At 55.6% G+C, this 26,855-nt stretch overlaps 2 protein-coding genes across 4 annotated transcripts in view; one reads left to right on the plus strand and one right to left on the minus strand.

Moving 5' to 3' along the window:
• The window catches only part of RPRD1B (regulation of nuclear pre-mRNA domain containing 1B), a 45,497-nt gene extending 40,716 nt beyond the window's left edge, over positions 1 to 4,781 (minus strand). Inside the window, exon 1 of one of the 2 annotated variants that reach the window (XM_063147477.1) lies at positions 4,541 to 4,781. In XM_063147477.1, coding sequence (XP_063003547.1) covers positions 4,541 to 4,685 — 145 coding nt within the window. In that variant the 5' untranslated portion in view covers positions 4,686 to 4,781. Of the gene's footprint in view, positions 1 to 4,534 lie in introns of both variants that reach the window. The other variant, XM_063147476.1, reaches the window with a different exon arrangement.
• A 352-nt stretch (positions 4,782 to 5,133) lies between these two features.
• TTI1 (TELO2 interacting protein 1) overlaps positions 5,134 to 26,855 on the plus strand; it is a 42,452-nt gene continuing 20,730 nt past the window's right edge. The window contains exons 1-7 of one of the 2 annotated variants that reach the window (XM_063147479.1): positions 5,134 to 5,177; positions 7,532 to 9,875; positions 11,997 to 12,185; positions 12,572 to 12,720; positions 13,750 to 13,890; positions 16,251 to 16,455; positions 17,252 to 17,339. In XM_063147479.1, the coding sequence (XP_063003549.1) occupies positions 7,577 to 9,875; positions 11,997 to 12,185; positions 12,572 to 12,720; positions 13,750 to 13,890; positions 16,251 to 16,455; positions 17,252 to 17,339 (3,071 nt within the window). In that variant the 5' untranslated portion in view covers positions 5,134 to 5,177; positions 7,532 to 7,576. Of the gene's footprint in view, positions 5,178 to 6,172; positions 6,233 to 7,531; positions 9,876 to 11,996; positions 12,186 to 12,571; positions 12,721 to 13,749; positions 13,891 to 16,250; positions 16,456 to 17,251; positions 17,340 to 26,855 lie in introns of those variants that run through there. The other variant, XM_063147478.1, reaches the window with a different exon arrangement.

Consider the following 26,855-nt stretch of genomic DNA (forward strand, 5'->3'; position numbering starts at 1 on the left):
TAAATTCAGCATTAAAATATAATCTGATAAAATCAAGAACAAATCCAAGACAATGGGAGGACAAAGAATAAAAATCAGCAAAATTAAAACACTACAGTTAAATACTACAATTATTATTATTATTATTATTTATTTATATAGCACCATCAATGTACATGGTGCTGTACAGATAACACAGTAAATAGCAAGACCCTGCCGCATAGGCTTACAATCTAATAAGTTGTAGTAAACAATAAAGAGGGAAGGAGAATGCAAACAGGCACAGGGTAGGGTAAACAGGCGCCGGGTAGGGTGAAGCTAACAGTATAGAGTCAGAACAAACTCAATACAAGACTTAAGAGGTGTGGGAAAATAAGTAGGTCTTTGCTTAGTGACGAAAAGACATTAGGATAGGTGCCAGGCATATCTTTCTGGGACTAGCATTCCACCTGCTGCACATGACTTGGCAGGTGAATAGGATCCTCAGATAAAGGTATTAGGGCATGGGTAGGTATGTAAGGAAGGAGGCATTATCACTGAACATATTTCTATACCGCCTTTTGAAACAAAGCCTTAACAAGACAGCTTACGAGGTAACATTTTAAAACAAATAGATAAATGAGCAAGGGACTGCCCAATTATCTGCTGTGCAACCATAGAAAAACCTCAAGGAAAGAGGCAGCCAGCCCCATGCAAAACACTGTCGGCGCTGAACGACTGTGCCGTTCTACAAGGCCTTCATCATTCAAGCATCTCACAGAGCGACGCTCAAACCTGACAGGCCACAATGTCAACGTTCAGATGAAAAAACAAAGTAAGAAAGGAGAGAGCCAACCGTCCTAGACACAGGTGCTCTTGCACTTGGGAATTATTCAAGTGCTACTAAGCCCCTGAAATGTACAGTTCCTCAGGAATTGCAGAACTCTTTCCTTGGAGCTCTGCTTATGCAGGGAGCCTTGTGCTGCCCTTCTGTGCCAAACGTTCATTCAGCAGATTCTGCTCAATACCAACCAATCAGCACATGTTAAATGCAAAATTTCTAGCCTTCCACATTTATTTATTTATTTATTTATTTATTTCCTTTACAACATTTGTATCCCGCCCTTTTTCACTAGGATCTCAGGGTGGCATACAGATAAAATTATACAATATAAAACAATAAATATACACAGCATTAAACTCGCTACAGAGCTCTCTGTTTGTACAAACAAGGTACGGCTCTTTTCTGTGTGGAAAGGCAGAATATAAATAAAATAAAACAAACATTGTAGTCTGAAGGAAACAAAACTGGATACATGCCAACTCCCAAGATCCAGAAACACAATTTATGATGGAAATAAGATTTATGTTTCTGATTTTACTTCTTAACAGTCAAACCAAATGTCATCTGCAACATTATATTTAGAAATAATAGGACCGGGTCAAAGAAGAGTCAATCAATTCCTGAAGTTGAACACTGAATAGAACATACAGTGCAACACAACCCACACTATTAGCAAGGATTCTAGAATGGCATAATTTAATTTTCTGCAGATGTTGTCAGCAAATACATGGAGGACTGGGCAGTGGCAACTGGTGATTTTCAGTATTGGTTGGGCTGCAGTTTTTAAGTTCTTCCTCCCTTAGCCAAACTGGGATTCATACGCCACTAAAAAAAGGTTTTAAACGCACACATAGTGCCAAGATCTCTTTATTACTGACACACTATGACTATCAGGGATATTGCAGCAATTGATTTTTAATAAACTTATATGCTGCCTTTCCACTAAAAATAGTGCTCAAGGCAATTAAAAATAATTAAGTAAACATTAATATCAAAAGAACAAATGGCACCCACCAGATAAAATCTACTTCAGCAAACAAGTCAGTTTAAAAGCTGAGAGCCCATCTAAATAAGAACGGCCCTGTTCAGAAGACACCTTAAACCACAGCTTTAACCACGGTGCTTCAGCCAAACAGCCTTAAGCACCGTGGTTAAAGCCATGGTTTAAGGTGTCTTCTGAACAGGGCCAGCGTCTTTAAGAACATAAAAAGAGCCATGCCGGATCAGACCAAGGGTCCACCTAGTCAAGAACTTCCTTTTATCTGTCCTGAATTTCCCACCAATCAGCTTCATGATCAAGGAGCTGGCGCATATATCTCCCCTACAAGGGAAAGTTAAAACAGCTGGGATTGTGTTACTTGGAAAAAAGGAGGCTAAGGGGAGACAGGATAGAGGTGTACAAAGTTAAGCCTGGTATGAAGAATGCGGACAGGGAGACATTTTTCTCCCTCTCTTATAATACTAGAACCCGGGGCCATCCCAAGAAGCTGACTGGGGAGAGATTCAGGACAGATAAATGGAAGTACTTCTTCACACAGCTAAACTACGAAATTCATTGTCACAAGATGCAGCGATGGCTACTAACTTGGACTGCTAGAATTATATCAATTCCTGGAGGAAAAGGCTATCAATGGCTAGTATTATGGTTATGTGCTACCTCCAGTATCAGAGGCAGTAAACCCGTGTGCACCAGTTGCTGGGGAACATTGGGGTGTGTGTGTGCTGTTGGAGCTCCTCACAATCCCATTTTATTTTAAACACCCTAAATGAGTTGGTGTCATTGGCAAACTTGGGCCACAGCTAGACCTAAGGTTTATCCTGGGATCACTTGGTCTGATCCAGCATCAGGGCTGGTGAAGTGTCCTTATTTGCGGTTATATCCTGCCAACTGCCTACATACACTGAAAGGCCGCCCACTTCTACACCGGCTGAAATATTTATTTATTTATTACATTTTTATACTGCCCAATAGCCGAAGCTCTCTGGGTGGTTCACAAAAATTAAAATATGCCTTCTTCTTCCCCCTCCACTGTTCCTCTGCAAAACACTTCCAACATGCCGTCATTCTGGCTGAGTTCGGACGACACGCTAGTCAAGGGTCGGCTTCCATTTTGGTCCTATTTCACCCCAACACCCCCGGGTTGACGCAGCCTCCAGTTCTCAGCTCCCCTTTTGTGAGCTGAGAAGCAAACTAACATCCCTAAAGGAGCCTGGGTCCAGCTCCAGCTGAGGGGCCCCTCCCTCCTGCTGCCAACTGTAAATGCTGAACTTTGCAACTAAGATTGTGGTGCCTGAATTTGCTTTCCTTTCCCCCCTCCTCCTCCTCCCTCCCAATCCCCTTTCCTTTTGTGTCATGTCTTTTAGATTGTGAGTGGCGCAGAGCAGTAAAGCACCAGTTTCTGCAGCTGAAACTCTCCCCACGGCCTGAGTTCGATCCCAGCAGAAGCTGGTTTCAGGCAGACAGCTCAGGGTTGACTCAGCCTTCCATCCTCCTGAGTTCGGTAAAATGAATACCCAGCTAGCTGGGGGAAAGGTAATCACAGCCGGGGAAGGCAACGGCGAATCACCCCGCTATAAAGCCTGCCAAGAAAACGTCAGCGAAAGCTGGCGTCCCTCCAAGAGTCAGTGCTTGCATGAGAGGTTCCTTTCCTTTCCTTTTAGATTGTAAGCCCATGGGCAGGGATGCTTTAGGGTGGATTCCTTCATAAAGCAGGGGGTTAGACTTGATGCCCTTGTAGGCCCCTTCCAACTCTGCTATTCTGTGATTCTATGATAAGAAATATCATAAGCCGCTGTGAGAGCCTTTTTTTGGCTCAATGGTAGCAGGATAAAAATGCATAAATAAATAAATGAATAAATAAAAAGGAGCCTTGGGGGAAGAGTCTTCCCCACCCCCTCGGGGGCTCCTTCCAGGGCTGCTGCCTTGCCGTCTGCTTCAGCCATAATGGAAGCTATAATAAAAGTATAGCTTCCAAATCATGTAAGGTACTGGTTCCTCTCTATTCGGCCCTGGTTAGGCCTTATCTAGAGTATTGCGTCCAGTTCTGGGCTCCACAATTCAAATAGGACACAGACAAGCTGGAGCGTGTTCAGAGGACAACCATCAGGGGTCTGGAAACAAAGCCCTGTGAAGAGAGACTGAAAGAACTGGGCATGTTTAGCCTGGAGAAGAGAAGATTGATGGGAGACTTGATAGCACTCTCCAAATACTTAAAAGGTTGTCACACAGAGGAAGGCCAGAATGTCTTCTCGATCCTCCCAGAGTGCAGGACATGGAATAACGGGCTCAAGTTAAAGGAAGCCAGATTCCGGCTGGACATCAGGAAAAACTTCCTGACTGTTAGAGCAGTACGACAATGGAATCAGTTCCCTAGGGAGGTTGTGGGCTCTCCCATACTAGAGGCCTTCAAAAGGCAGCTGGACAAGCATCTGTCAGGGATTCCTGCATTTGGGGTGGGGGGTGGACTCGATGGCCTTGTGGGCCCCTTCCAACTCTGCTATTCTAGGATTCTATGAGGCCTGGCGGGGCTTTCCCCTCGTGTTACGCAGCCGTTCAGCCTCGCTGGCATCCCGGCACGCTGGCTTCTCTTTCCCGGCGGGAAGGGCTGCGTGTCCCGAGGGAGCCCTGCCTCGCCTCGCCTCGCCTCGCCCCGAGGAGGCCTCCCTGCCTGCCTGCCTGCCTGCCTGGCTGCCGCCCTTCCTCCTCCTCCTCCTCCTCCTCCTCCTCCTCACCCTTACGGAGCTCGCGGTGCCAGACGGTGACGATGGGCCCGGCGTGCTTGCGGTGGTGGATGAGCCACAGGCTCAGCGTCTGGACGCTCTGCTGGGAGTTGCTCAGCTCCGACAGCTTCCGCTCCAGCGCCGACTCCGAGAACGAGGACATGGCGGGAGCCGGGAGGGCCGCGGAGAGCCCCGGACCCGCGCTTCGGCTCCGCCCGGCCTGGCTGGACCAGACCGGCCCCGCCGCCGCCCGCCCGGCTGCCCTCTCCGAGCCCCCCCTCCCCTTTGCCTCAGAGACAACCAACCGCCACAAAATGGCCGCGCACCCTTTCACCCCGGCGCCGGTGCAGGTCAAAGGACAACATGCTACGGGTCGCGGGAGGGGGACAAAAAAAAAAAAGACGGGGGAGGGCGGGAAGGCGGCTCGGAGTGCGCGCCGGGTGGGACGCATGCGCACGCTGCCCCCCCAGAGGGCCTCGAGCGGCGCGTGCGCAAGAGCTCCAGCGGCCCTCTGGCGGCCGGCGAGCGAGCCGCGCGCATGGGCGGTGCAGCCCCCCGGTGAGACTTTTCTCGCTCGCCTGCGGGAGATTTCTCCCAGGAAGACGGCGCAGGTTTACTTCCGGCATTTGCCAGGTTTGCTTCCATGAGCCAGCAGGTGAGGAGTCTGGGCTGGCTTCGCAGGCGGCTCTCGGGTCTGGGAGGGCCGGAGGGGGTTCTGAAGGGGGGTGGTGGATCCTGGGCTTAGGGAGGGAGGGAGGGAGGTCCCCATGGAGGGCCAAGGGGGGATGTTTGGGGGGCGGCAGTGGAGCTGGGCAGCCATCTGTCAGGGATGCTTTGAGGTTGAGTCCTGCATTGAGCAGGGGGCTGGACTCGATGGCCTCACAGGCCCCTTCCCTAGGAGGAAGCCCCCCTGGAGCACCAGGGTGCTGGGACCGGCAGGCATCTGAAGAAGCCAAGGGACAGAGTAAGGGGTCAGCCCTATACAGCGTCAAAGACTCCAACACACACACACCTTGGGCCATGGTCATAGAATCATAGAATAGCAGAGTTGGAAGGGGCCTACAAGGCCATCGGGTCCAACCCCCTGCTCGATGCAGGAATCCACCCTAAAGCATCACTGACAGATGGTTGTCCAGCTGCCTCTTGTAGGCCTCTAGTGTGGGAGAGCCCACAACCTCCCTAGGTCACTGGTTCCATTGTTGTACTGCTCTAACAATCAGGAAGTTTTTCCTGATGTCCAGCTGGAATCTGGCTTCCTTTAACTTGAGCCCATTATTCCGTGTCCTGCACTCTGGGAGGGTCGAGAAGAGATCCTGGCCCTCCTCTTTGTGACAACCTTTCAAGCCTTTGAAGAGTGCTACCATGTCTCCCCTCCATCTTCTCTTCTCCAGGCTAAACATGCCCAGTTCTTTCAGCCTCTCTTCATAGGGCTTTGTTTCTAGACCTCTGATCATCCTGGCTGCCCTCCTCTGAACACGCTCCAGCTTGTCTGCGGCCTTTTTGAATTGTGGAGCCCAGAACTGGACGCAATACTGTAGATGAGGCCTAACCAGGGCCGAATAGAGAGGAACCAGTACCTTACGTGATTTGGAAGCTATACTTCTATTAATGCAGCCCAAAATAGCATTTGCCTTTCTTGCAGCCATATCGCACTGTTGGCTCATATTCAGCTTGCAACCTGCAACAATTCCAAGATCCTTCTCATTTGTGGTATTGCTGAGCCAAGTATCCCCCATCTTGTAACTGTGCATTTGGTTTCTAGTTCCTAAATGTAGAACTTGGCATTTATCCCTATTAAATTTCATCCTGTTGTTTTCAGCCCAGCACTCCAGCCTATCAAGGTCACTTTGAAGTTTGTTTCTGTCTTCCAGGGTATTAGCTATCCCACCCAATTTTGTGTCATCTGCAAATTTGATCAGCGTTCCCTGCACCTCCTCGTCCAAATTATTAATAAAAATGTTGAAGAGCACTGGGCCCAGGACTGAGCCCTGCGGCACCCCACTCGTTGCCTCTCCCCAGTTTGAGAAGGTTCCATTGATAAGTAGTCTTTGAGTCCGATTCTGTAGCCAGCTGTGAATCCACCTAATAGTTGTTCCATCTAGCCCACTTTTAGCTAGTTTGTTAATCAGAATGTCATGGGGCACTTTGTCGAAAGCTTCACTGAAGTCAAGACATATGACGTCCACAGCATTCCCACTGTCCACAAAGGAGTTTACCCGATCAAAAAATGAGATCAAATTAGCCTGACAGGACTTGTTCTTGACAAATCCATGTTGGCTTCTAGTGATCACCGCATTGATTTCAAGGTGTTTACAGATTGACTTCTTGATAATCTGCTCCAGAATTTTCCCAGGGATGGATGTCAGGCTGACTGGTCTGTAGTTCCCAGGTTCCTCCTTTTTGCCCTTTTTGAAGATAGGGACAACGTGTCAGTGGTCCAAGATCACCAAGCAAGCGTTGAGGCTGAGAGACGATTGTAACCATCACCCTTTCCCAAATCCAGCACTCTAACCATTACACCACAGCTTGAAACGCCACATGTGACCCCCAGCAGCCGGTGCTCCCTCTTCCCCACAAGAGAAGGGTCCCCCATTCAGCTTTGATTGGAGCAGTTTTGGGGAGGAGGGTGTGCCAGGCTTGGAGGTTTTGGATGAGAGCTCTGAAGTGCACTAGAAACTCTGCACATGCTCTCAGCAGAGGGCGGCTTCACTGAAAATTGCCACCTCTTTGCCTTTTTTGGACAAGGTCCACTACAGTTGCTTTGCAGTGCTTCAGAGCCAGCAGCATGCAAAGCCATGTCCAAAGCACAGCAGGGGTGGGCCCGTCATTGCTGAGAATCATAGAATGACAGAATCGCAGAGTTGGAAGGGGCCTCTAAGGCCATCAGGTCCAACCCCCTGCTCAATGCAGGAATCCACCTTAAAGCAGGGCCTCCACTGGGAAATGTGTGAAACGGAATGGAACTGCTCTCATGGACCTTTTCTCCCCCGCCCCCCCTTCCACGCGCAGGATGATGGCCGAAGGAGCGTGACGAGAGAGTAGCGGGACCAGGCCATGGCAGTCTTTGACACCCCGCAGGAGGCCTTTGGGGTCTTGCGCCCTGTTTGCGTCCAGCTGACCAAAGCACCCACGGTGGAGAACGTGGAGCTCCTCCACTCCCAGCTGCAGGCGGTCAGTGACTCGGCCCTGCAGGAGCTTCAGGAGTACGTCCTCTTCCCGTTGAGATTCACCCTCAAGACACCGGGGCCAAAGCGAGAGCGTGTGGTCCAGAGCGTGGTGCAGTGCGTGACCTTCGTGCTCTCCGCCACGTGCGTGAAGAAGCCGGACCTCCTCCTGGAGCTGTTCTCGGAGCTCAGCGTGTGCCTGGCCTCTCCCTCCAACCCGCAGCAGCTGGCCCCGTTGTCGGAAGAATTAAAGCAGGCCGTGACCCAGGCGCTTCTTGCTTTGCTGCATTCAGCTTACGGGGATGTGATCGGGTCTCTTTATCAGCCCTCCACCCTTCCCCACCTGGGCTTTGCAGTGTCCTTGCTTTTGTCTCTAGCGGAGCAGGAGAAAGCCAAGCAAATCAAGATCGCGGCCTTAAGGTGTCTGCAGGCGCTCCTTTTGCAGTGCGATTGCCAGGAATATCACAGGCCCCTGGACGAGGAAGAAATGCACCGATGCGGGGATTTGTTTGCCTCTTTCCTCCCCGGAATCTCTATCGCCCTCTCCCACATCATCACCGGAGACGTGAAGCAAAGCCACGCGGTCGTTGTCTCAGCCGTCAAGCTCTTCTCCCGAGCTGTGAGTGTGGTGATGGCGGATGAGCAACTGGCACGGGTCCCACCGGAGAGGGAGAAGGCCGCCCGGGGGCGAAGCAGAGCAGCGGAACTCCGGGTCCACAGGGGGCAGGACTGGGCCAAAAGCACTGCAGCTAAGCTCTCCGTCCTTATCAAGAAGGTGGTTGACTCCGTCTCTGTTCACCCTCACTGGAAGGCGCGGCAGGAGCTAGTAGAAGCGGCCCAGCTCCTGATGACGAAATGCAGCCGGTCTTTGGCGGAATCGCTTGGCCAACTTTTAAAAGCCTTGGTGGGCCTAGTTAACGACGAGAGGCCCGAGATCCAAATCCGGAGTCATGAGGTCCTGAGGAGCCTCGCAGCGCAGGGAATCCTGGCTGAGCACAGACGTCTCGCTGACATCCTGTCGGAGGACCTTCACTCCCTTGCCACGGCCCTCCCTCGCCTGATGAACGCCCAGGATGACCAGGGCAAGGTCGCTACTTTAAACTTGCTCCTGGGATACCTGAAGCTGTTGGGCCCCAAGGTGAATGTGGTCCTCCGCTCCGCGCCCCATCTCCAGCGCCTCTCCAAGGCCCTCATGCAAGTCCTAGAGCTGGAGGTGAAGGACGTGAAGGTTGTGGAAGAAAGGCGCTTGGGCTCCGGAGGGCTGGTGGAGGCTTCGGGGCCTTTGCTGGGACTCTCTCGCCCGGGCCGCATCCAGGCAAAGTCCTTCCGGTTCTTCACAGACGATCGGGTTTTCTTCCTGCTGCAGCAGATTTGCCAGGCTCTTGGCTACTACGGGAACCTCTATTTGCTGGTGGACCATTTCATGGAGCTATACGGAGAGTCTGCGTTGTACCGGAAGCAGGCTGCTCTGGTTGTTAATGAACTGATCGTCGGGGCTACGGGGCTGGATGGGGACGTCCTTCTTGAACGGGAAACTGCCCTGAGCGCTGAAGATCTTAGAGGCGTTGTGAGTTCCGTCTTGGAGGAGTACGTGGACCAGGCCAACTGGCATTTGGTCACCAGCACGGAGGCCGAAGAGCCTGCTGTTGAGCCAGCGCTGAACTACGCCGGGCTTCTTGCTGTTCCATCCGGAGCGTCCAGCCAGTCCCTCCCTTCCTTGGATTCAAGGCCCACGGTCCACACCATGAACAGCAACATCTGGCAAATTTGCATCCAGTTGGAAGGGATTGGCTGCTTTGCCTATGCACTCAAGGAAGACTTCCGTTTGCTGTTAATCTCCGCTTTATACCCTGTTCTAGAAAAGGCAGGCGACGACACGCTACTTATCAGCCAGACGGCGCAGGGGACGATGTTGGGCATCTGCCAGGCCTGTGCGTACAACTCGGTCCCTGACCTCATCAACCAGAACGCCGACTACCTGGTGAATGGGATTTCCTTGCACCTGCGCCACCTGGCGCACGAGCCCCACGCCTCGCGGGTCCTGGAAGCCATGCTCCGGCACTCGGACGCCAACGTGCTGCCGCTGGTGGAGGACGTCATTCAAGACATTCTGGCCAGGCTTGACCGGTGTCACAGCGACCGAGTGGCTTCGTTCCTCGGGGTCATGCACACGCTGATGACGACACGAGGTAGATGAGAGCAGAAGCCCCGCAGACGTGTCCGCGTGATGGGGAAACTCCTGGCGAGAGGGATTTTCTCGCCTGCCCTTTAAATGTTCCTTGTAACATGTTGTGGCCCATTTCGCCCTTACAGCACCTTTGCACACTGAGTGTGGATTTGAACCTGGGCCTTGTGCTGTGATCTCCCCACCACCACACACACACACACACACACGGCAGGTGTCCTGGACCCTCTGACAAGCACATGTTTATTTTTATTTATTTATTGCATTTGTATACCGCCCCATACCTGAAGCTTTCTGGGCGGTTCACATAAGCTAAAAACACTTAAAAACAATATACAAAGAACAAAAACAAGCAAAATACGTATACATTTAAAACCACTATAACAACTTTAAAAACGACGAGCCAAAAAAATAGACCCACGGTCATTACATATTGCTAAATGCCTGGGAGAAGAGAAAAGTCCTGACCTGGCACCGAAAAGATGACAATGTCGGCACCAGGCGGGCCTCGTCAGGGAGATTGTTCCACAGTTGGGGGGCCACCACAGAGAAGGCCCTCTCTCTTCGCCACCCTCTGAGCTTCCCTTGGAGTAGGCACCTGCTCTGGCAAACTGACACAGGACACCCAAATCAGTGAGACTTCTTTATTGGAGGGAAACCCACCACAAAGCTTAATGGTTACACACTTCAGAAATCATATAATTTCTGTAAACCGCCCAGAGAGCTTCGGCTATTGTGCGGTAGAAAAATGCAATAAATAAACAGATAGCCAATGGTCAGTAGCAGCAGGCTCCCAGAAATTCCAGAACAGTCGAAAGCTAATCGCTGCTAACCTGAACAAGGGAAGGGAGGGTGCTTCCTGACATGATACCTCAGGAAATCAAATTCTTGAAAGGCCTGTGCTAGCATCTACAAGACCCCACAGCGGTGCCTTCTATCCCTGACACCACGTTCTTCCCTGTGGGGCTGCAGTCCTATACGTGCTGATCTGAGAATGACCCCCATGAAGTGACTTGCTTAGGCTTGCTCTTTGGGCAGTGGGGGGATGTTTAGCACCGAAGGTTAAATGTTAACAGTTTAAAAAGGATCTCATTGGATTCAGTGGGAGTTCCTGGAAAGTTTGCTGAGGTTTTGCCTCCTAACTGTCCTAGTGGCAGAGGAAGCCAGGAGGATTTGCATTTGCCCCCGTACACCTCATGCCTCATGCGTGCCACAGAACCTGCTTTTCCCTAACCAGGGCTCTTTTAGAAAAAAGATCAGCTGCCCAAATTATCACCTGTTTCCATCAACTTAACTGATTTACGTTCCGTGGTTTGAACTAGGGATGTGCTCCGCTTCTCCTCGGACCGGAGAAGCAGGAGTGGATCAGGGGGCTTCGACTCCCCTTAAGGCGGAGGCGAAGAGGATCGGTGGAGCCACAGGGTGTTGCGGAGCGGATCGAGGTGAAGGCGGATCCTTCGCCTCGATCTGGAGCTCCGCAAAAAAGATAAGGGGGGTTTACTTGGCCCTGCCGCTGTCACTGCCGCCCATACAGCGACGGCGGCAGGGCCAGGTAAATCCCCCTCCCTCCTCTCCCTTACCTGGTTGAGTCCTCAGGCTCAACTGAAGCAGCCACGGGACCGCGGACGGATGCAGGTAAGGGAGAGGAGGGAGGGGGGTTTACCTGGCCCTACCGCCGCCGCCACCGCCCATGCAGCGACGGCGGCAGAGCCAGGTAAGGGGGAGGGGGGTCTTACCTGTGTCCGTCCCGGCCCATCCCAGCTTCACTAGAGCCCGCGGCTCAACCAGGAAGTGTAGGCCGTAATCGGGGCCTACAGTTCCTGGTTGAGCCGCGGGCTCTAGTGAAGCTGGGATGGGCCGGGACGGACACAGGTAAGGGGGAAGAAGGAGGGGGGCTTACCTGGCGCCACTCCCCACCACTGCGGAGCTCCGATTCGGAGCCGGAGCTCCACAGCGGAGCGGAGTGGCCCCTAGGCGGAGCAAGGCGGGGCGGAGCGGGCCCGATCCACAATTTGGGATCAGGCGCGAAGAGGTTTGGGGGGTCCGTGCACAGCCCTAGTTTGAACATTCCATGTTGGGTCCGGCTGGGACGACCTTTCTTTCTTTCCTCGTTTCCATTTGGCAGCTTGCCGGTTCATCAGGCAGCCCCAGACGGAGAAGGATTTGGAGCGGGGAAGCGGCCCTTTGAGGGGGGCACCCTGGCAGCCGGAGAATCGGCCTCCTCCGCTGCCCACCTCGGAGGAGATGGAGGACTTCTTCTTGGACTACGTTAAGCAGAAGCGGATCGCCGAGGGGGATCTCGCGGAAGCAGAAGGTCAGTGCAAACCCTGAGCTCCTCCAAGTCTCTGCTTGGGCACAAGGATGTCCATCCCCCGGCCCAAGCTCCAGTGTTGCACTGCCAACTCCCATCGTCGCCAGACAGCTTGGCCAATGGCTGTCTGGGGATGATGGGAGTTGCAGTCCAGTGGATCTGCAGGGCACCTGTTGGGGAACGCTGCCCCACACACAAGCAGGCAGGCGCCTCAAACGGCTCCAATGGATCCCATGATATGGCGGATGAAGGGAGGTTCTGTCAGGGGACACGCGAGCCGACGGCTTGCTCAGGAGGCCGGCTCCCTCGGGCAGCATCCAGGCGGCAAATAGGTGCCGAGTTTAAATGCCACCCAGTGGTGCCCAGTCCTACCCCCTTTTACTCCCCAGAAGAACAGCTGACTGCTTCGGAGCCTGAATCCAGCGAGCCGACCCTGGAGGCGGAGAGCCCGCTGCCCCCGGACGCCCAGACGGCCAAGGAGGTGATGGAGAGATGTGTCCACTTGCTCTCCGACAAGAGTCTTCGCGTGCGGCTGAAGGTACTCCTCAGAGCAGCCACGCCAAGCAGGCCCCGCGTGGAAGCGCCTCCAGGACTTGCTATTAGAGTAGACCCACTGAAATGAACGGGACTCAAGTGAGTCATGACTCCCTTCAGCCCAGTCATGGAGACATTAAGCGGCCGAGAGACAGAAGGGCTGGATGGGGGCGCGGACTGCTTGGGGGCCACCAAAACAGCGCTGTCTGGCAGACCTGGGGGGCAGGGAGGTCGGGGGGAGGGGGAGCAGGTGTCCCCCTCTCCCTGGGGTTCCTGTCAGCCTTGAGCCGCCCGCCCAGCTCGCATGAGATTAGGCCGGGGCCAGGGCTGGCAGCAGGGCGAGCGCCCGACCACCCTGCCTCCAAGGCCCCCGGCCGTGCCTCGCTCATGCTCCGGACCGTGGCGTTGCCCCCTTCGTGACTGTGGACCGATCCGATAAAGAGAGCAACGGAGAGAAACCGGAGGAGCCCAGGGAAAGCGAGGAAATGGCGGGCGAAGATCACGAAGACAGCGAGGAGGGTTTTCCTCCCATTTTCGAGAGCTCTGTAAGCCTTGCACCAGACTAAGAGGTTGTCTTTAGGAAGCAAATCCAGGAAAAGGTTAGGGAAGTTATTCGGAGCTGTTGCCTTCGGAATGAGATCAATGAACCGGCTGATGCCATTGGGCGTAGCTGAAGCCGTTCCTGAATTCCTGAAGGCAAAGTGGCAAAACGGTCACATACGCCCCGGAAACAGCGTTGATGCCAAGGGTCAGACTGGAGCATGTTAAATAGTAATAAGAAAGTGAGCTGCTTTAAGCATGTCCAGAGTTCTTTTCCCTGCCCCTGAGATGCTTAAAGGGCATTCTTGCCACTGGCTGGAGCAGGCGTGCCCACGCACATCTCTCTCTCTCACATCAAGCACTACCTAAATGTGAGGATAAAGCAGACGGGCTCTTGAGCCCTTTTGTACTGGAGACCCACTCGTTCTGTTGGAGAACCGGACCCTAATTCCAGTGTGTCTTTCTCCTCTGAACCCCCTCCCTTCCCCGGCAGGTCCTGGATGTCCTGGAACTCTGTGTGGTCGTGCTGAATCCTCATGAGAACCTCCTCCTCCCATTGGCTCATCGCGCGTGGCCCGCTCTCGTCAACCGCCTGACAAATGATGACCCCCTGGCCATACTCCGAGCCTTCAAGGTAAGCCCACCCTAGATCCTGCGTGTGAGAACGAGCTCCCTGGGGCTGCGAGAAGGAAAACCCGGTCCCAGAACAGGCCCCGGTTCCTTGGTCAAAGCTCTGTGCTACTTGAGACCCGGGTGCCAGCCCTCCCAAACAGTGTGAATTCCGTAGTTTGGTGGGGCTGACCGGCCTTCTTAGAGGCCAGCCCCTATTTATGCACACTGCATTGTCCCAAACCCAGATTCCTTCTGGCCTTGAAATGTGTTTTTTAACAAGCAAAGAAGTGAGAGGGCTCTAGTGGATGCACCCGCCCGTGTTCACGAGTGTTCTTCTATGCTACATGTACACTTCCTGACTGTTGGAGCAGTACGACAATGGAACCAATGACCTAGGGAGGTTGTGGGCACTCTCTTCAAGAGGCAGCTGGATGGCCATCTGTCAGGGATGCTTGAAGGTGGATTCCTGCACTGAGCAGGGGGTTGGACTCGATGGCCTTAGAGGCCCCTTCCAGCTCTGCTATTCATACACAGGACTGCGAGTGGTATTTCAAATAAGTGGCAGCAAGGTACCACAAATTCTGTGCCAAGTCGAGAGGGATCCTGCAGCTTGTGTGCAATAGATGCAAATAGGTTTGCTTATTTTCGATTTCATTGATTAAATGTTCATAGACTGCTCCACGGCTGGGCTTCCTGAGCAGTTTACAATAACATCTCATATACAAAATAAGAAGGGCAGGAGGTAAAAGATAAAAGCACCCAGCTGAAAACCAGTTAAAAGCTCTTAGAGATCATGTTTCTCCCCTGCTAACTAAGAGCCAGAAAGAAACATGATAAGCAAATTCGTTGGGAATTCTATAGCTGGGCACCACCAGCAAGCCATTTCTGTAGATCTTTCTTTTTTTATTACTTATTTTAAAAACTTACATCGTATTCCACTTTTTTTCTTAATCCAAGGCAGCTAAGCAACAATAACAATTTACCATAGGCAAAACGCATTACAATAAATAGCTCAATCCTAGATTTATCTACTCAGAAGTAAGCCCCACTGAGTTCAATAGGGCCTGCGCCCAGGTAAATGTGTATAGAATTGCAAGCTGTCTGAGCTAAACACCGAGATGCGTCAGCCCTCGCGCGTCTCCTCCCGTTTGTATCAGGAGGGCTCCTGCAAAAGCCATTCCTGGGAGGAATGAGCTCCTTCAGAGCTGTTTGGGCTCTGCTCTACCCTAGAACTCACTCCTTCGTTTAGGAGGAAGCCGGCCAGGTTTCCCAGCCTAGGTCTCCTTTCTGAAGAGCTTTGGTTTGGCTCAGCGTGGCTGGGGACCAGTCGCCCTCAACAATACTGAACTAGATGGACCAAGGCGAGTCTGGCTCACTAGAAGGCGGCTTCCAAGGGTCCTAGGCTAGTAGCAAATTCAGCTGCTGAATTATTGGTTAATTGCGTCCAGTTCTGGGCTCCACAATTCAAGAAGGAATGTATTAATAGAAGTATAGCTCCCAAATCGCGTGAGGTCCTGGTTCCTCTCTATTCGGCCCTGGTTAGGCCTCATCTACAGTATTGCGTCCAGTTCTGGGCTCCACACTTCAAGAAGGACGCAGACAAGCTGGAGCGTGTTCAGAGGAGGGCAACCAGGATGATCAGGGGTCTGGAAACAAAGCCCTATGAGGAGAGACTGAAAGAACTGGGCCTGTTTAGCCTGGAGAAGAGAAGATTGAGGGGAGACATGATAGCACTCTTCAAATACTTAAAAGGTTGTCCCACAGAGGAGGGCCAGGATCTCTTCTTGATCCTCCCAGGGTGCAGGACACGGAATAATGGGCTCAAGTTAAAGGAAGCCAGATTCCAGCTGGACAGCAGGAAAAACTTCCTGACTGTTACAGCAGTACGACAATGGAATCAGTGACCTAGGGAGGTTGTGGGCTCTCCCACACTAGAGGCCTTCGAGAGGCAGCTGGACAACCACCTGTCAGGGATGCTTTTGGGTGGATTCCTGCCTTGAGCAGGGGGTTGGACTCGGTGGCCTTTCGATGATTCTATGATCCAGCATAGCTCTTCTTATGCACAGGAGAACTCCAAGGATTACAATAATAATAATAAAGCAACTTTAGGTGGGGGGGAGGGAACCTAAGGGGGCCAACCCCACCCCACCAAAACAGCTCAATGTGGATGGAACACAGCCGGTGCCCACCTAATGTCTTGGTGAGGGGAGAATGGAAAACCGGGGCTGGAGGGAGAGTGGAGTGGAGCATCCTGGAGAAGGGCATTGCCGGTTGGGACCCTGAACAGGACCGCTCCGCACCGCAACCTTTTGTTGCAGGTCCTGCTTGTTCGAAGCAAATGTTCTCTGTCAGTGAGAGCCTGTGTGGCTGTGCTCTTGGCAGGTGCTGCGTACTTTGGGCGCCCACAGCGGTGACTTCCTGAGGCAGCGATTCTCCAAGGACGTCTTGCCCAAGTTGGCCGGCTCCCTCGTCGCTCAGGCGCCGGTCAGCGCCCGCGCCGGGCCCGTCTACAGCCACACCCTCGCCTTCAAGCTGCAGCTGGCTGTGCTTCAGGGCCTGGGATCTCTCTGCAAGACCCTGGACCTCGGTGAGTGCCCGGGAAAGGCAGGGCGTCGCCACGATTCCATTCCGAAGTTTGGCCTCTCGCCCCGGTTGCGTACGGCGAGTGTCTGTACATAAAGGCAGGTGATAACAGGAGAACTCTAAAAAACCACCGTCTGTGATGTGCTGAACCTGAGCAGAACGGGAAGCCTCAGCTGGGCCCGTCCTGCAACTGTGCTGTGCACCAGCCTTTCCCAGGCCTTGCCCGCCTTTCAGCGCGTGCTTTTTGCCACAGAGGGGTGTCGTAGACGGGGCTGCCTGTGTCCCAAAATTCCACTCAAATGCAGAATGTGCTTCCATTCCATCGTGGGCAACCCACCGGAAGGAGCTGCCATTTGCCCCCAATCTGAACCCTGCCTCTCTTCCCCCTTGTCCATTGGGCTGGGCAAACTAAGCCCTTAAACAAGTATTCCCCCCTTGCATTCCGGTGTAAGCGGGACTCAGAACTCCAAGCCTCGTCTCTCTCTCCCCCCTCCACCCCCTGGTGCTCCAACCCACCAGGTCCTGGCTGTGTGAGTTGTTGCCTCCTGTTGAGGATTCTCTTTCCCCATCCCAGCTGGACATCAGGAAAAACTTCCTAACTGTTAGAGCAGTACAACAATGGAACCAGTGACGTAGGGAGGTGGTGGGCTCTCCCACACTAGAGGCCTTCAAGAGGCAGCTGGACAGCCCTCTGTCAGGGATGCTTTAGGGTGGATTCCTGCATTGAGCAGGGGGTCGGACTCGATGGCCTTGTAGGCCCCTTCCAGCTCTGCTATTCTATGATTCTGTGATCCCTGCAGGGGAGAGCGACCTGAATAAAGTGGTGGATGCCTGCCTGCTCTACCTCAGCGCCAAGCAGCCAGTGAAATTGCAAGAAGCTGCCTGCAGGTAATACAAACACTCTCTTGCACATGTACACACACACACACACACACTGCAAGCCTTGCATGTTCACATGGAGCAGGGTTTCGCATGGGATTCAGTTGGCCATCAAGTCTATCTCGTCCCTCCCACTGTTCCAAAGCAGGGCTGTCTATGCAGGAGATTTGTAGCCAGAGGGGACCGCACAGACCCACGCTGGCTGGTTAATCTGACCTGGGAGATTTCCTCCCTGACTTCAAATGTGGCACTTAGTCGGGCCCTGAACGTGGAGGAAAACAGAGCCGGTTCTGCTAATGGCCATTGCAAAAGGTGGAAAAGGCCACAAGATCAAGGACTTTAAAAGGGGTGAGGCAGATCTGCAGAATCTCACCAAAGAGCACGGGCAGATCTGTAGCGACTGGCCAAAGGGCACGGGCAGATCTGCAGCGACTGGCCAAAGGGCACGGGCAGGTCTGTAGCGACTGGCCAAAGGGCAGGGGCAGATTTGTAGCGACTGGCCAAAGGGCACGGGCAGGTCTGTAGCGACTGGCCAAAGGGCACGGGCAGGTCTGTAGCGACTGGCCAAAGGGCACGGGCAGGTCTGTAGCGACTGGCTAAAGGGCACGGGCAGGTCTGTAGCGACTGGCCAAAGGGCACGGGCAGGTCTGTAGCGACTGGCCAAAGGGCACGGGCAGGTCTGTAGCGACTGACCAAAGGGCACGGGCAGATTTGTAGCGACTGGCCAAAGGGCACGGGCAGATCTGTAGCGACTGGCCAAAGGGCACGGGCAGATCTGCAGCGACTGGCCAAAGGGCACGGGCAGGTCTGTAGCGACTGGCCAAAGGGCACGGGCAGGTCTGTAGCGACTGGCCAAAGGGCACGGGCAGGTCTGTAGCGACTGGCCAAAGGGCACGGGCAGGTCTGTAGCGACTGGCCAAAGGGCACGGGCAGGTCTGTAGCGACTGGCCAAAGGGCACGGGCAGGTCTGTAGCGACTGGCCAAAGGGCACGGGCAGGTCTGTAGCGACTGGCCAAAGGGCACGGGCAGGTCTGTAGCGACTGGCCAAAGGGCACGGGCAGGTCTGTAGCGACTGGCCAAAGGGCAGGGGCAGATTTGTAGCGACTGGCCAAAGGGCACGGGCAGATCTGCAGCGACTGGCCAAAGGGCACGGGCAGGTCTGTAGCGACTGGCCAAAGGGCACGGGCAGGTCTGTAGCGACTGGCCAAAGGGCACGGGCAGGTCTGTAGCGACTGGCCAAAGGGCACGGGCAGGTCTGTAGCGACTGGCCAAAGGGCACGGGCAGGTCTGTAGCGACTGGCCAAAGGGCACGGGCAGGTCTGTAGCGACTGGCCAAAGGGCACGGGCAGGTCTGTAGCGACTGGCCAAAGGGCACGGGCAGGTCTGTAGCGACTGACCAAAGGGCACGGGCAGGTCTGTAGCGACTGACCAAAGGGCACGGGCAGATTTGTAGCGACTGGCCAAAGGGCACGGGCAGATCTGTAGCGACTGGCCAAAGGGCACGGGCAGATCTGCAGCGACTGGCCAAAGGGCACGGGCAGGTCTGTAGCGACTGGCCAAAGGGCAGGGGCAGATTTGTAGCGACTGGCCAAAGGGCACGGGCAGATCTGCAGCGACTGGCCAAAGGGCACGGGCAGGTCTGTAGCGACTGGCCAAAGGGCACGGGCAGGTCTGTAGCGACTGGCCAAAGGGCACGGGCAGGTCTGTAGCGACTGGCCAAAGGGCACGGGCAGGTCTGTAGCGACTGGCCAAAGGGCACGGGCAGGTCTGTAGCGACTGACCAAAGGGCACGGGCAGGTCTGTAGCGACTGACCAAAGGGCACGGGCAGATTTGTAGCGACTGGCCAAAGGGCACGGGCAGGTCTGTAGCGACTGACCAAAGGGCACGGGCAGATTTGTAGCGACTGGCCAAAGGGCACGGGCAGGTCTGTAGCGACTGACCAAAGGGCACGGGCAGGTCTGTAGCGACTGACCAAAGGGCACGGGCAGATTTGTAGCGACTGGCCAAAGGGCACGGGCAGGTCTGTAGCGACTGGCCAAAGGGCACGGGCAGGTCTGTAGCGACTGACCAAAGGGCACGGGCAGGTCTGTAGCGACTGGCCAAAGGGCACGGGCAGGTCTGTAGCGACTGGCCAAAGGGCACGGGCAGGTCTGTAGCGACTGACCAAAGGGCACGGGCAGGTCTGTAGCGACTGACCAAAGGGCACGGGCAGATTAGTAGCGACTGGCCAAAGGGCACGGGCAGGTCTGTAGCGACTGACCAAAGGGCACGGGCAGATTTGTAGCGACTGGCCAAAGGGCACGGGCAGGTCTGTAGCGACTGACCAAAGGGCACGGGCAGATTTGTAGCGACTGGCCAAAGGGCACGGGCAGATCTGTAGCGACTGGCCAAAGGGCAGGGGCAGATTTGTAGCGACTGGCCAAAGGGCACGGGCAGGTCTGTAGCGACTGGCCAAAGGGCACGGGCAGGTCTGTAGCGACTGGCCAAAGGACACGGGCAGATCTGTAGCGACTGGCCAAAGGGCACGGGCAGATCTGTAGCGACTGGCCAAAGGGCACGGGCAGGTCTGTAGCGACTGGCCAAAGGGCACGGGCAGGTCTGTAGCGACTGGCCAAAGGGCACGGGCAGATCTGTAGCGACTGGCCAAAGGGCACGGGCAGGTCTGTAGCGACTGGCCAAAGGGCACGGGCAGATCTGTAGCGACTGGCCAAAGGGCACGGGCAGGTCTGTAGCGACTGGCCAAAGGGCACGGGCAGATCTGTAGCGACTGACCAAAGGGCACGGGCAGATTTGTAGCGACTGGCCAAAGGGCACGGGCAGATCTGTAGCGACTGGCCAAAGGGCAGGGGCAGATTAGTAGCGACTGGCCAAAGGGCACGGGCAGATCTGTAGCGACTGACCAAAGGGCACGGGCAGATTTGTAGCGACTGGCCAAAGGGCACGGGCAGATCTGTAGCGACTGGCCAAAGGGCAGGGGCAGATTTGTAGCGACTGGCCAAAGGGCACGGGCAGATCTGTAGCGACTGGCCAAAGGGCAGGGGCAGATTTGTAGCGACTGGCCAAAGGGCAGGGGCAGATTAGTAGCGACTGGCCAAAGGGCACGGAAAGATCTGTAGCGACTGGCCAAAGGGCACGGGCAGATCTGTAGCGACTGACCAAAGGGCAGGGGCAGATTTGTAGCGACTGGCCAAAGGGCACGGGCAGATCTGTAGCGACTGGCCAAAGGGCAGGGGCAGATTTGTAGCGACTGGCCAAAGGGCAGGGGCAGATTAGTAGCGACTGGCCAAAGGGCACGGACAGATCTGTAGCGACTGACCAAAGGGCACGGGCAGATTTGTAGCGACTGGCCAAAGGGCACGGGCAGATCTGTAGCGACTGGCCAAAGGGCACGGGCAGATTAGTAGCGACTGGCCAAAGGGCAGGGGCAGATCTGTAGCGACTGGCCAAAGTGCAGGGGCAGATTTGTAGCGACTGACCAAAGGGCAGGGGCAGATCAGTAGCGACTGGCCAAAGGGCAGGGGCAGATCTGTAGCGACTGGCCAAAGGGCAGGGGCAGATCTGTAGCGACTGGCCAAAGGGCAGGGGCAGATTAGTAGCGACTGGCCAAAGGGCACGGACAGATCTGTAGCGACTGACCAAAGGGCACGGGCAGATTTGTAGCGACTGGCCAAAGGGCACGGGCAGATCTGTAGCGACTGGCCAAAGTGCAGGGGCAGATTTGTAGCGACTGACCAAAGGGCAGGGGCAGATCAGTAGTGACTGGCCAAAGGGCAGGGGCAGATCTGTAGCGACTGGCCAAAGGGCAGGGGCAGATCTGTAGCGACTGGCCAAAGGGCAGGGGCAGATTAGTAGCGACTGGCCAAAGGGCACGGGCAGATCTGTAGCGACTGACCAAAGGGCACGGGCAGATTTGTAGCGACTGGCCAAAGGGCACGGGCAGATCTGTAGCGACTGGCCAAAGGGCAGGGGCAGATTTGTAGCGACTGGCCAAAGGGCACGGGCAGATCTGTAGCGACTGGCCAAAGGGCAGGGGCAGATTTGTAGCGACTGGCCAAAGGGCAGGGGCAGATTAGTAGCGACTGGCCAAAGGGCACGGACAGATCTGTAGCGACTGGCCAAAGGACACGGGCAGATCTGTAGCGACTGACCAAAGGGCAGGGGCAGATTTGTAGCGACTGGCCAAAGGGCACGGGCAGATCTGTAGCGACTGACCAAAGGGCACGGGCAGATTTGTAGCGACTGGCCAAAGGGCACGGGCAGATCTGTAGCGACTGGCCAAAGGGCAGGGGCAGATTTGTAGCGACTGGCCAAAGGGCACGGGCAGATCTGTAGCGACTGGCCAAAGGGCAGGGGCAGATTTGTAGCGACTGGCCAAAGGGCAGGGGCAGATTAGTAGCGACTGGCCAAAGGGCACGGACAGATCTGTAGCGACTGGCCAAAGGACACGGGCAGATCTGTAGCGACTGACCAAAGGGCAGGGGCAGATTTGTAGCGACTGGCCAAAGGGCACGGGCAGATCTGTAGCCACTGGCCAAAGGGCAGGGGCAGATTTGTAGCGACTGGCCAAAGGGCACGGGCAGATCTGTAGCGACTGGCCAAAGGGCAGGGGCAGATTTGTAGCGACTGGCCAAAGGGCACGGGCAGATCTGTAGCGACTGGCCAAAGGGCAGGGGCAGATTTGTAGCGACTGGCCAAAGGGCAGGGGCAGATTAGTAGCGACTGGCCAAAGGGCACGGAAAGATCTGTAGCGACTGGCCAAAGGACACGGGCAGATCTGTAGCGACTGACCAAAGGGCAGGGGCAGATTTGTAGCGACTGGCCAAAGGGCATGGGCAGATTAGTAGCGACTGGCCAAAGGGCACGGGCAGATCTGTAGCGACTGGCCAAAGTGCAGGGGCAGATTTGTAGCGACTGGCCAAAGTGCAGGGGCAGATTTGTAGCGACTGGCCAAAGGGCAGGGGCAGATCTGTAGCGACTGGCCAAAGGGCAGGGGCAGATCTGTAGCGACTGGCCAAAGGGCACGGGCAGATCTGTAGCGACTGACCAAAGGGCACGGGCAGATTTGTAGCGACTGGCCAAAGGGCACGGGCAGATCTGTAGCGACTGGCCAAAGGGCAGGGGCAGATTTGTAGCGACTGGCCAAAGGGCACGGGCAGATCTGTAGCGACTGGCCAAAGGGCAGGGGCAGATTTGTAGCGACTGGCCAAAGGGCAGGGGCAGATTAGTAGCGACTGGCCAAAGGGCACGGACAGATCTGTAGCGACTGGCCAAAGGACACGGGCAGATCTGTAGCGACTGACCAAAGGGCAGGGGCAGATTTGTAGCGACTGGCCAAAGGGCACGGGCAGATCTGTAGCGACTGGCCAAAGGGCAGGGGCAGATTTGTAGCGACTGGCCAAAGGGCACGGGCAGATCTGTAGCGACTGGCCAAAGGGCAGGGGCAGATTTGTAGCGACTGGCCAAAGGGCACGGGCAGATCTGTAGCCACTGGCCAAAGGGCAGGGGCAGATTTGTAGCGACTGGCCAAAGGGCAGGGGCAGATTAGTAGCGACTGGCCAAAGGGCACGGAAAGATCTGTAGCGACTGGCCAAAGGACACGGGCAGATCTGTAGCGACTGACCAAAGGGCAGGGGCAGATTTGTAGCGACTGGCCAAAGGGCACAGGCAGATTAGTAGCGACTGGCCAAAGGGCAGGGGCAGATCTGTAGCGACTGACCAAAGGGCACGGGCAGATTTGTAGCGACTGGCCAAAGGGCACGGGCAGATCTGTAGCGACTGGCCAAAGTGCAGGGGCAGATTTGTAGCGACTGGCCAAAGGGCAGGGGCAGATCTGTAGCGACTGGCCAAAGGGCAGGGGCAGATCTGTAGCGACTGGCCAAAGGGCAGGGGCAGATTAGTAGCGACTGGCCAAAGGGCACGGGCAGATCTGTAGCGACTGACCAAAGGGCACGGGCAGATTTGTAGCGACTGGCCAAAGGGCACGGGCAGATCTGTAGCGACTGGCCAAAGGGCAGGGGCAGATTTGTAGCGACTGGCCAAAAGGCACGGGCAGATCTGTAGCGACTGGCCAAAGGGCAGGGGCAGATTTGTAGCGACTGGCCAAAGGGCAGGGGCAGATTAGTAGCGACTGGCCAAAGGGCACGGACAGATCTGTAGCGACTGGCCAAAGGACACGGGCAGATCTGTAGCGACTGACCAAAGGGCAGGGGCAGATTTGTAGCGACTGGCCAAAGGGCACGGGCAGATCTGTAGCGACTGGCCAAAGGGCACGGGCAGATTTGTAGCGACTGGCCAAAGGGCACGGGCAGATCTGTAGCGACTGGCCAAAGGGCAGGGGCAGATTTGTAGCGACTGGCCAAAGGGCACGGGCAGATCTGTAGCGACTGGCCAAAGGGCAGGGGCAGATTTGTAGCGACTGGCCAAAGGGCAGGGGCAGATTAGTAGCGACTGGCCAAAGGGCACGGACAGATCTGTAGCGACTGGCCAAAGGACACGGGCAGATCTGTAGCGACTGACCAAAGGGCAGGGGCAGATTTGTAGCGACTGGCCAAAGGGCACGGACAGATCTGTAGCGACTGGCCAAAGGACACGGGCAGATTTGTAGCGACTGGCCAAAGGGCACGGGCAGATCTGTAGCGACTGGCCAAAGGGCAGGGGCAGATTTGTAGCGACTGGCCAAAGGGCACGGGCAGATCTGTAGCGACTGGCCAAAGGGCAGGGGCAGATTTGTAGCGACTGGCCAAAGGGCAGGGGCAGATTAGTAGCGACTGGCCAAAGGGCACGGAAAGATCTGTAGCGACTGGCCAAAGGACACGGGCAGATCTGTAGCGACTGACCAAAGGGCAGGGGCAGATTTGTAGCGACTGGCCAAAGGGCACGGGCAGATTAGTAGCGACTGGCCAAAGGGCAGGGGCAGATCTGTAGCGACTGACCAAAGGGCACGGGCAGATTTGTAGCGACTGGCCAAAGGGCACGGGCAGATCTGTAGCGACTGGCCAAAGTGCAGGGGCAGATTTGTAGCGACTGACCAAAGGGCAGGGGCAGATCAGTAGCGACTGGCCAAAGGGCAGGGGCAGATCTGTAGCGACTGGCCAAAGGGCAGGGGCAGATCTGTAGCGACTGGCCAAAGGGCAGGGGCAGATTAGTAGCGACTGGCCAAAGGGCACGGACAGATCTGTAGCGACTGACCAAAGGGCAGGGGCAGATTTGTAGCGACTGGCCAAAGGGCAGGGGCAGATTTGTAGCGACTGGCCAAAGGGCAGGGGCAGATTAGTAGCGACTGGCCAAAGGGCACGGACAGATCTGTAGCGACTGACCAAAGGGCAGGGGCAGATTTGTAGCGACTGGCCAAAGGGCAGGGGCAGATCTGTAGCGACTGGCCAAAGGGCAGGGGCAGATTAGTAGCGACTGGCCAAAGGGCACGGACAGATCTGTAGCGACTGACCAAAGGGCACGGGCAGATCTGTAGCGACTGGCCAAAGGGCAGGGGCAGATTTGTAGCGACTGGCCAAAGGGCACGGGCAGATCTGTAGCGACTGGCCAAAGGGCAGGGGCAGATTTGTAGCGACTGGCCAAAGGGCAGGGGCAGATTAGTAGCGACTGGCCAAAGGGCACGGAAAGATCTGTAGCGACTGGCCAAAGGACACGGGCAGATCTGTAGCGACTGACCAAAGGGCAGGGGCAGATTTGTAGCGACTGGCCAAAGGGCACGGGCAGATTAGTAGCGACTGGCCAAAGGGCAGGGGCAGATCTGTAGCGACTGACCAAAGGGCACGGGCAGATTTGTAGCGACTGGCCAAAGGGCACGGGCAGATCTGTAGCGACTGGCCAAAGTGCAGGGGCAGATTTGTAGCGACTGACCAAAGGGCAGGGGCAGATCAGTAGCGACTGGCCAAAGGGCAGGGGCAGATCTGTAGCGACTGGCCAAAGGGCAGGGGCAGATTAGTAGCGACTGGCCAAAGGGCACGGGCAGATCTGTAGCGACTGACCAAAGGGCACGGGCAGATTTGTAGCGACTGGCCAAAGGGCACGGGCAGATCTGTAGCGACTGGCCAAAGGGCAGGGGCAGATTTGTAGCGACTGGCCAAAGGGCACGGGCAGATCTGTAGCGACTGGCCAAAGGGCAGGGGCAGATTTGTAGCGACTGGCCAAAGGGCAGGGGCAGATTAGTAGCGACTGGCCAAAGGGTACGGACAGATCTGTAGCGACTGGCCAAAGGACACGGGCAGATCTGTAGCGACTGACCAAAGGGCAGGGGCAGATTTGTAGCGACTGGCCAAAGGGCACGGGCAGATCTGTAGCGACTGACCAAAGGGCACGGGCAGATTTGTAGCGACTGGCCAAAGGGCACGGGCAGATCTGTAGCGACTGGCCAAAGGGCAGGGGCAGATTTGTAGCGACTGGCCAAAGGGCACGGGCAGATCTGTAGCGACTGGCCAAAGGGCAGGGGCAGATTTGTAGCGACTGGCCAAAGGGCAGGGGCAGATTAGTAGCGACTGGCCAAAGGGCACGGACAGATCTGTAGCGACTGGCCAAAGGACACGGGCAGATCTGTAGCGACTGACCAAAGGGCAGGGGCAGATCTGTAGCGACTGGCCAAAGGGCACGGGCAGATCTGTAGCGACTGGCCAAAGGGCAGGGGCAGATTTGTAGCGACTGGCCAAAGGGCACGGGCAGATCTGTAGCGACTGGCCAAAGGGCACGGGCAGATTTGTAGCGACTGGCCAAAGGGCAGGGGCAGATTTGTAGCGACTGGCCAAAGGGCACGGGCAGATCTGTAGCGACTGGCCAAAGGGCAGGGGCAGATTTGTAGCGACTGGCCAAAGGGCAGGGGCAGATTAGTAGCGACTGGCCAAAGGGCACGGAAAGATCTGTAGCGACTGGCCAAAGGACACGGGCAGATCTGTAGCGACTGACCAAAGGGCAGGGGCAGATTTGTAGCGACTGGCCAAAGGGCATGGGCAGATCAGTAGCGACTGGCCAAAGGGCAGGGGCAGATCTGTAGCGACTGACCAAAGGGCACGGGCAGATTTGTAGCGACTGGCCAAAGGGCACGGGCAGATCTGTAGCGACTGGCCAAAGTGCAGGGGCAGATTTGTAGCGACTGACCAAAGGGCAGGGGCAGATCAGTAGCGACTGGCCAAAGGGCAGGGGCAGATCTGTAGCGACTGGCCAAAGGGCAGGGGCAGATCTGTAGCGACTGGCCAATGGGCAGGGGCAGATTAGTAGCGACTGGCCAAAGGGCACGGGCAGATCTGTAGCGACTGACCAAAGGGCACGGGCAGATTTGTAGCGACTGGCCAAAGGGCACGGGCAGATCTGTAGCGACTGGCCAAAGGGCAGGGGCAGATTTGTAGCGACTGGCCAAAGGGCACGGGCAGATCTGTAGCGACTGGCCAAAGGGCAGGGGCAGATTTGTAGCGACTGGCCAAAGGGCAGGGGCAGATTAGTAGCGACTGGCCAAAGGGCACGGACAGATCTGTAGCGACTGGCCAAAGGACACGGGCAGATCTGTAGCGACTGAC

The sequence above is a fragment of the Elgaria multicarinata genome, chromosome 1 (assembly GCF_023053635.1).
Source record: "Elgaria multicarinata webbii isolate HBS135686 ecotype San Diego chromosome 1, rElgMul1.1.pri, whole genome shotgun sequence".
Classification (NCBI taxonomy): Eukaryota; Metazoa; Chordata; class Lepidosauria; order Squamata; family Anguidae; genus Elgaria; species Elgaria multicarinata.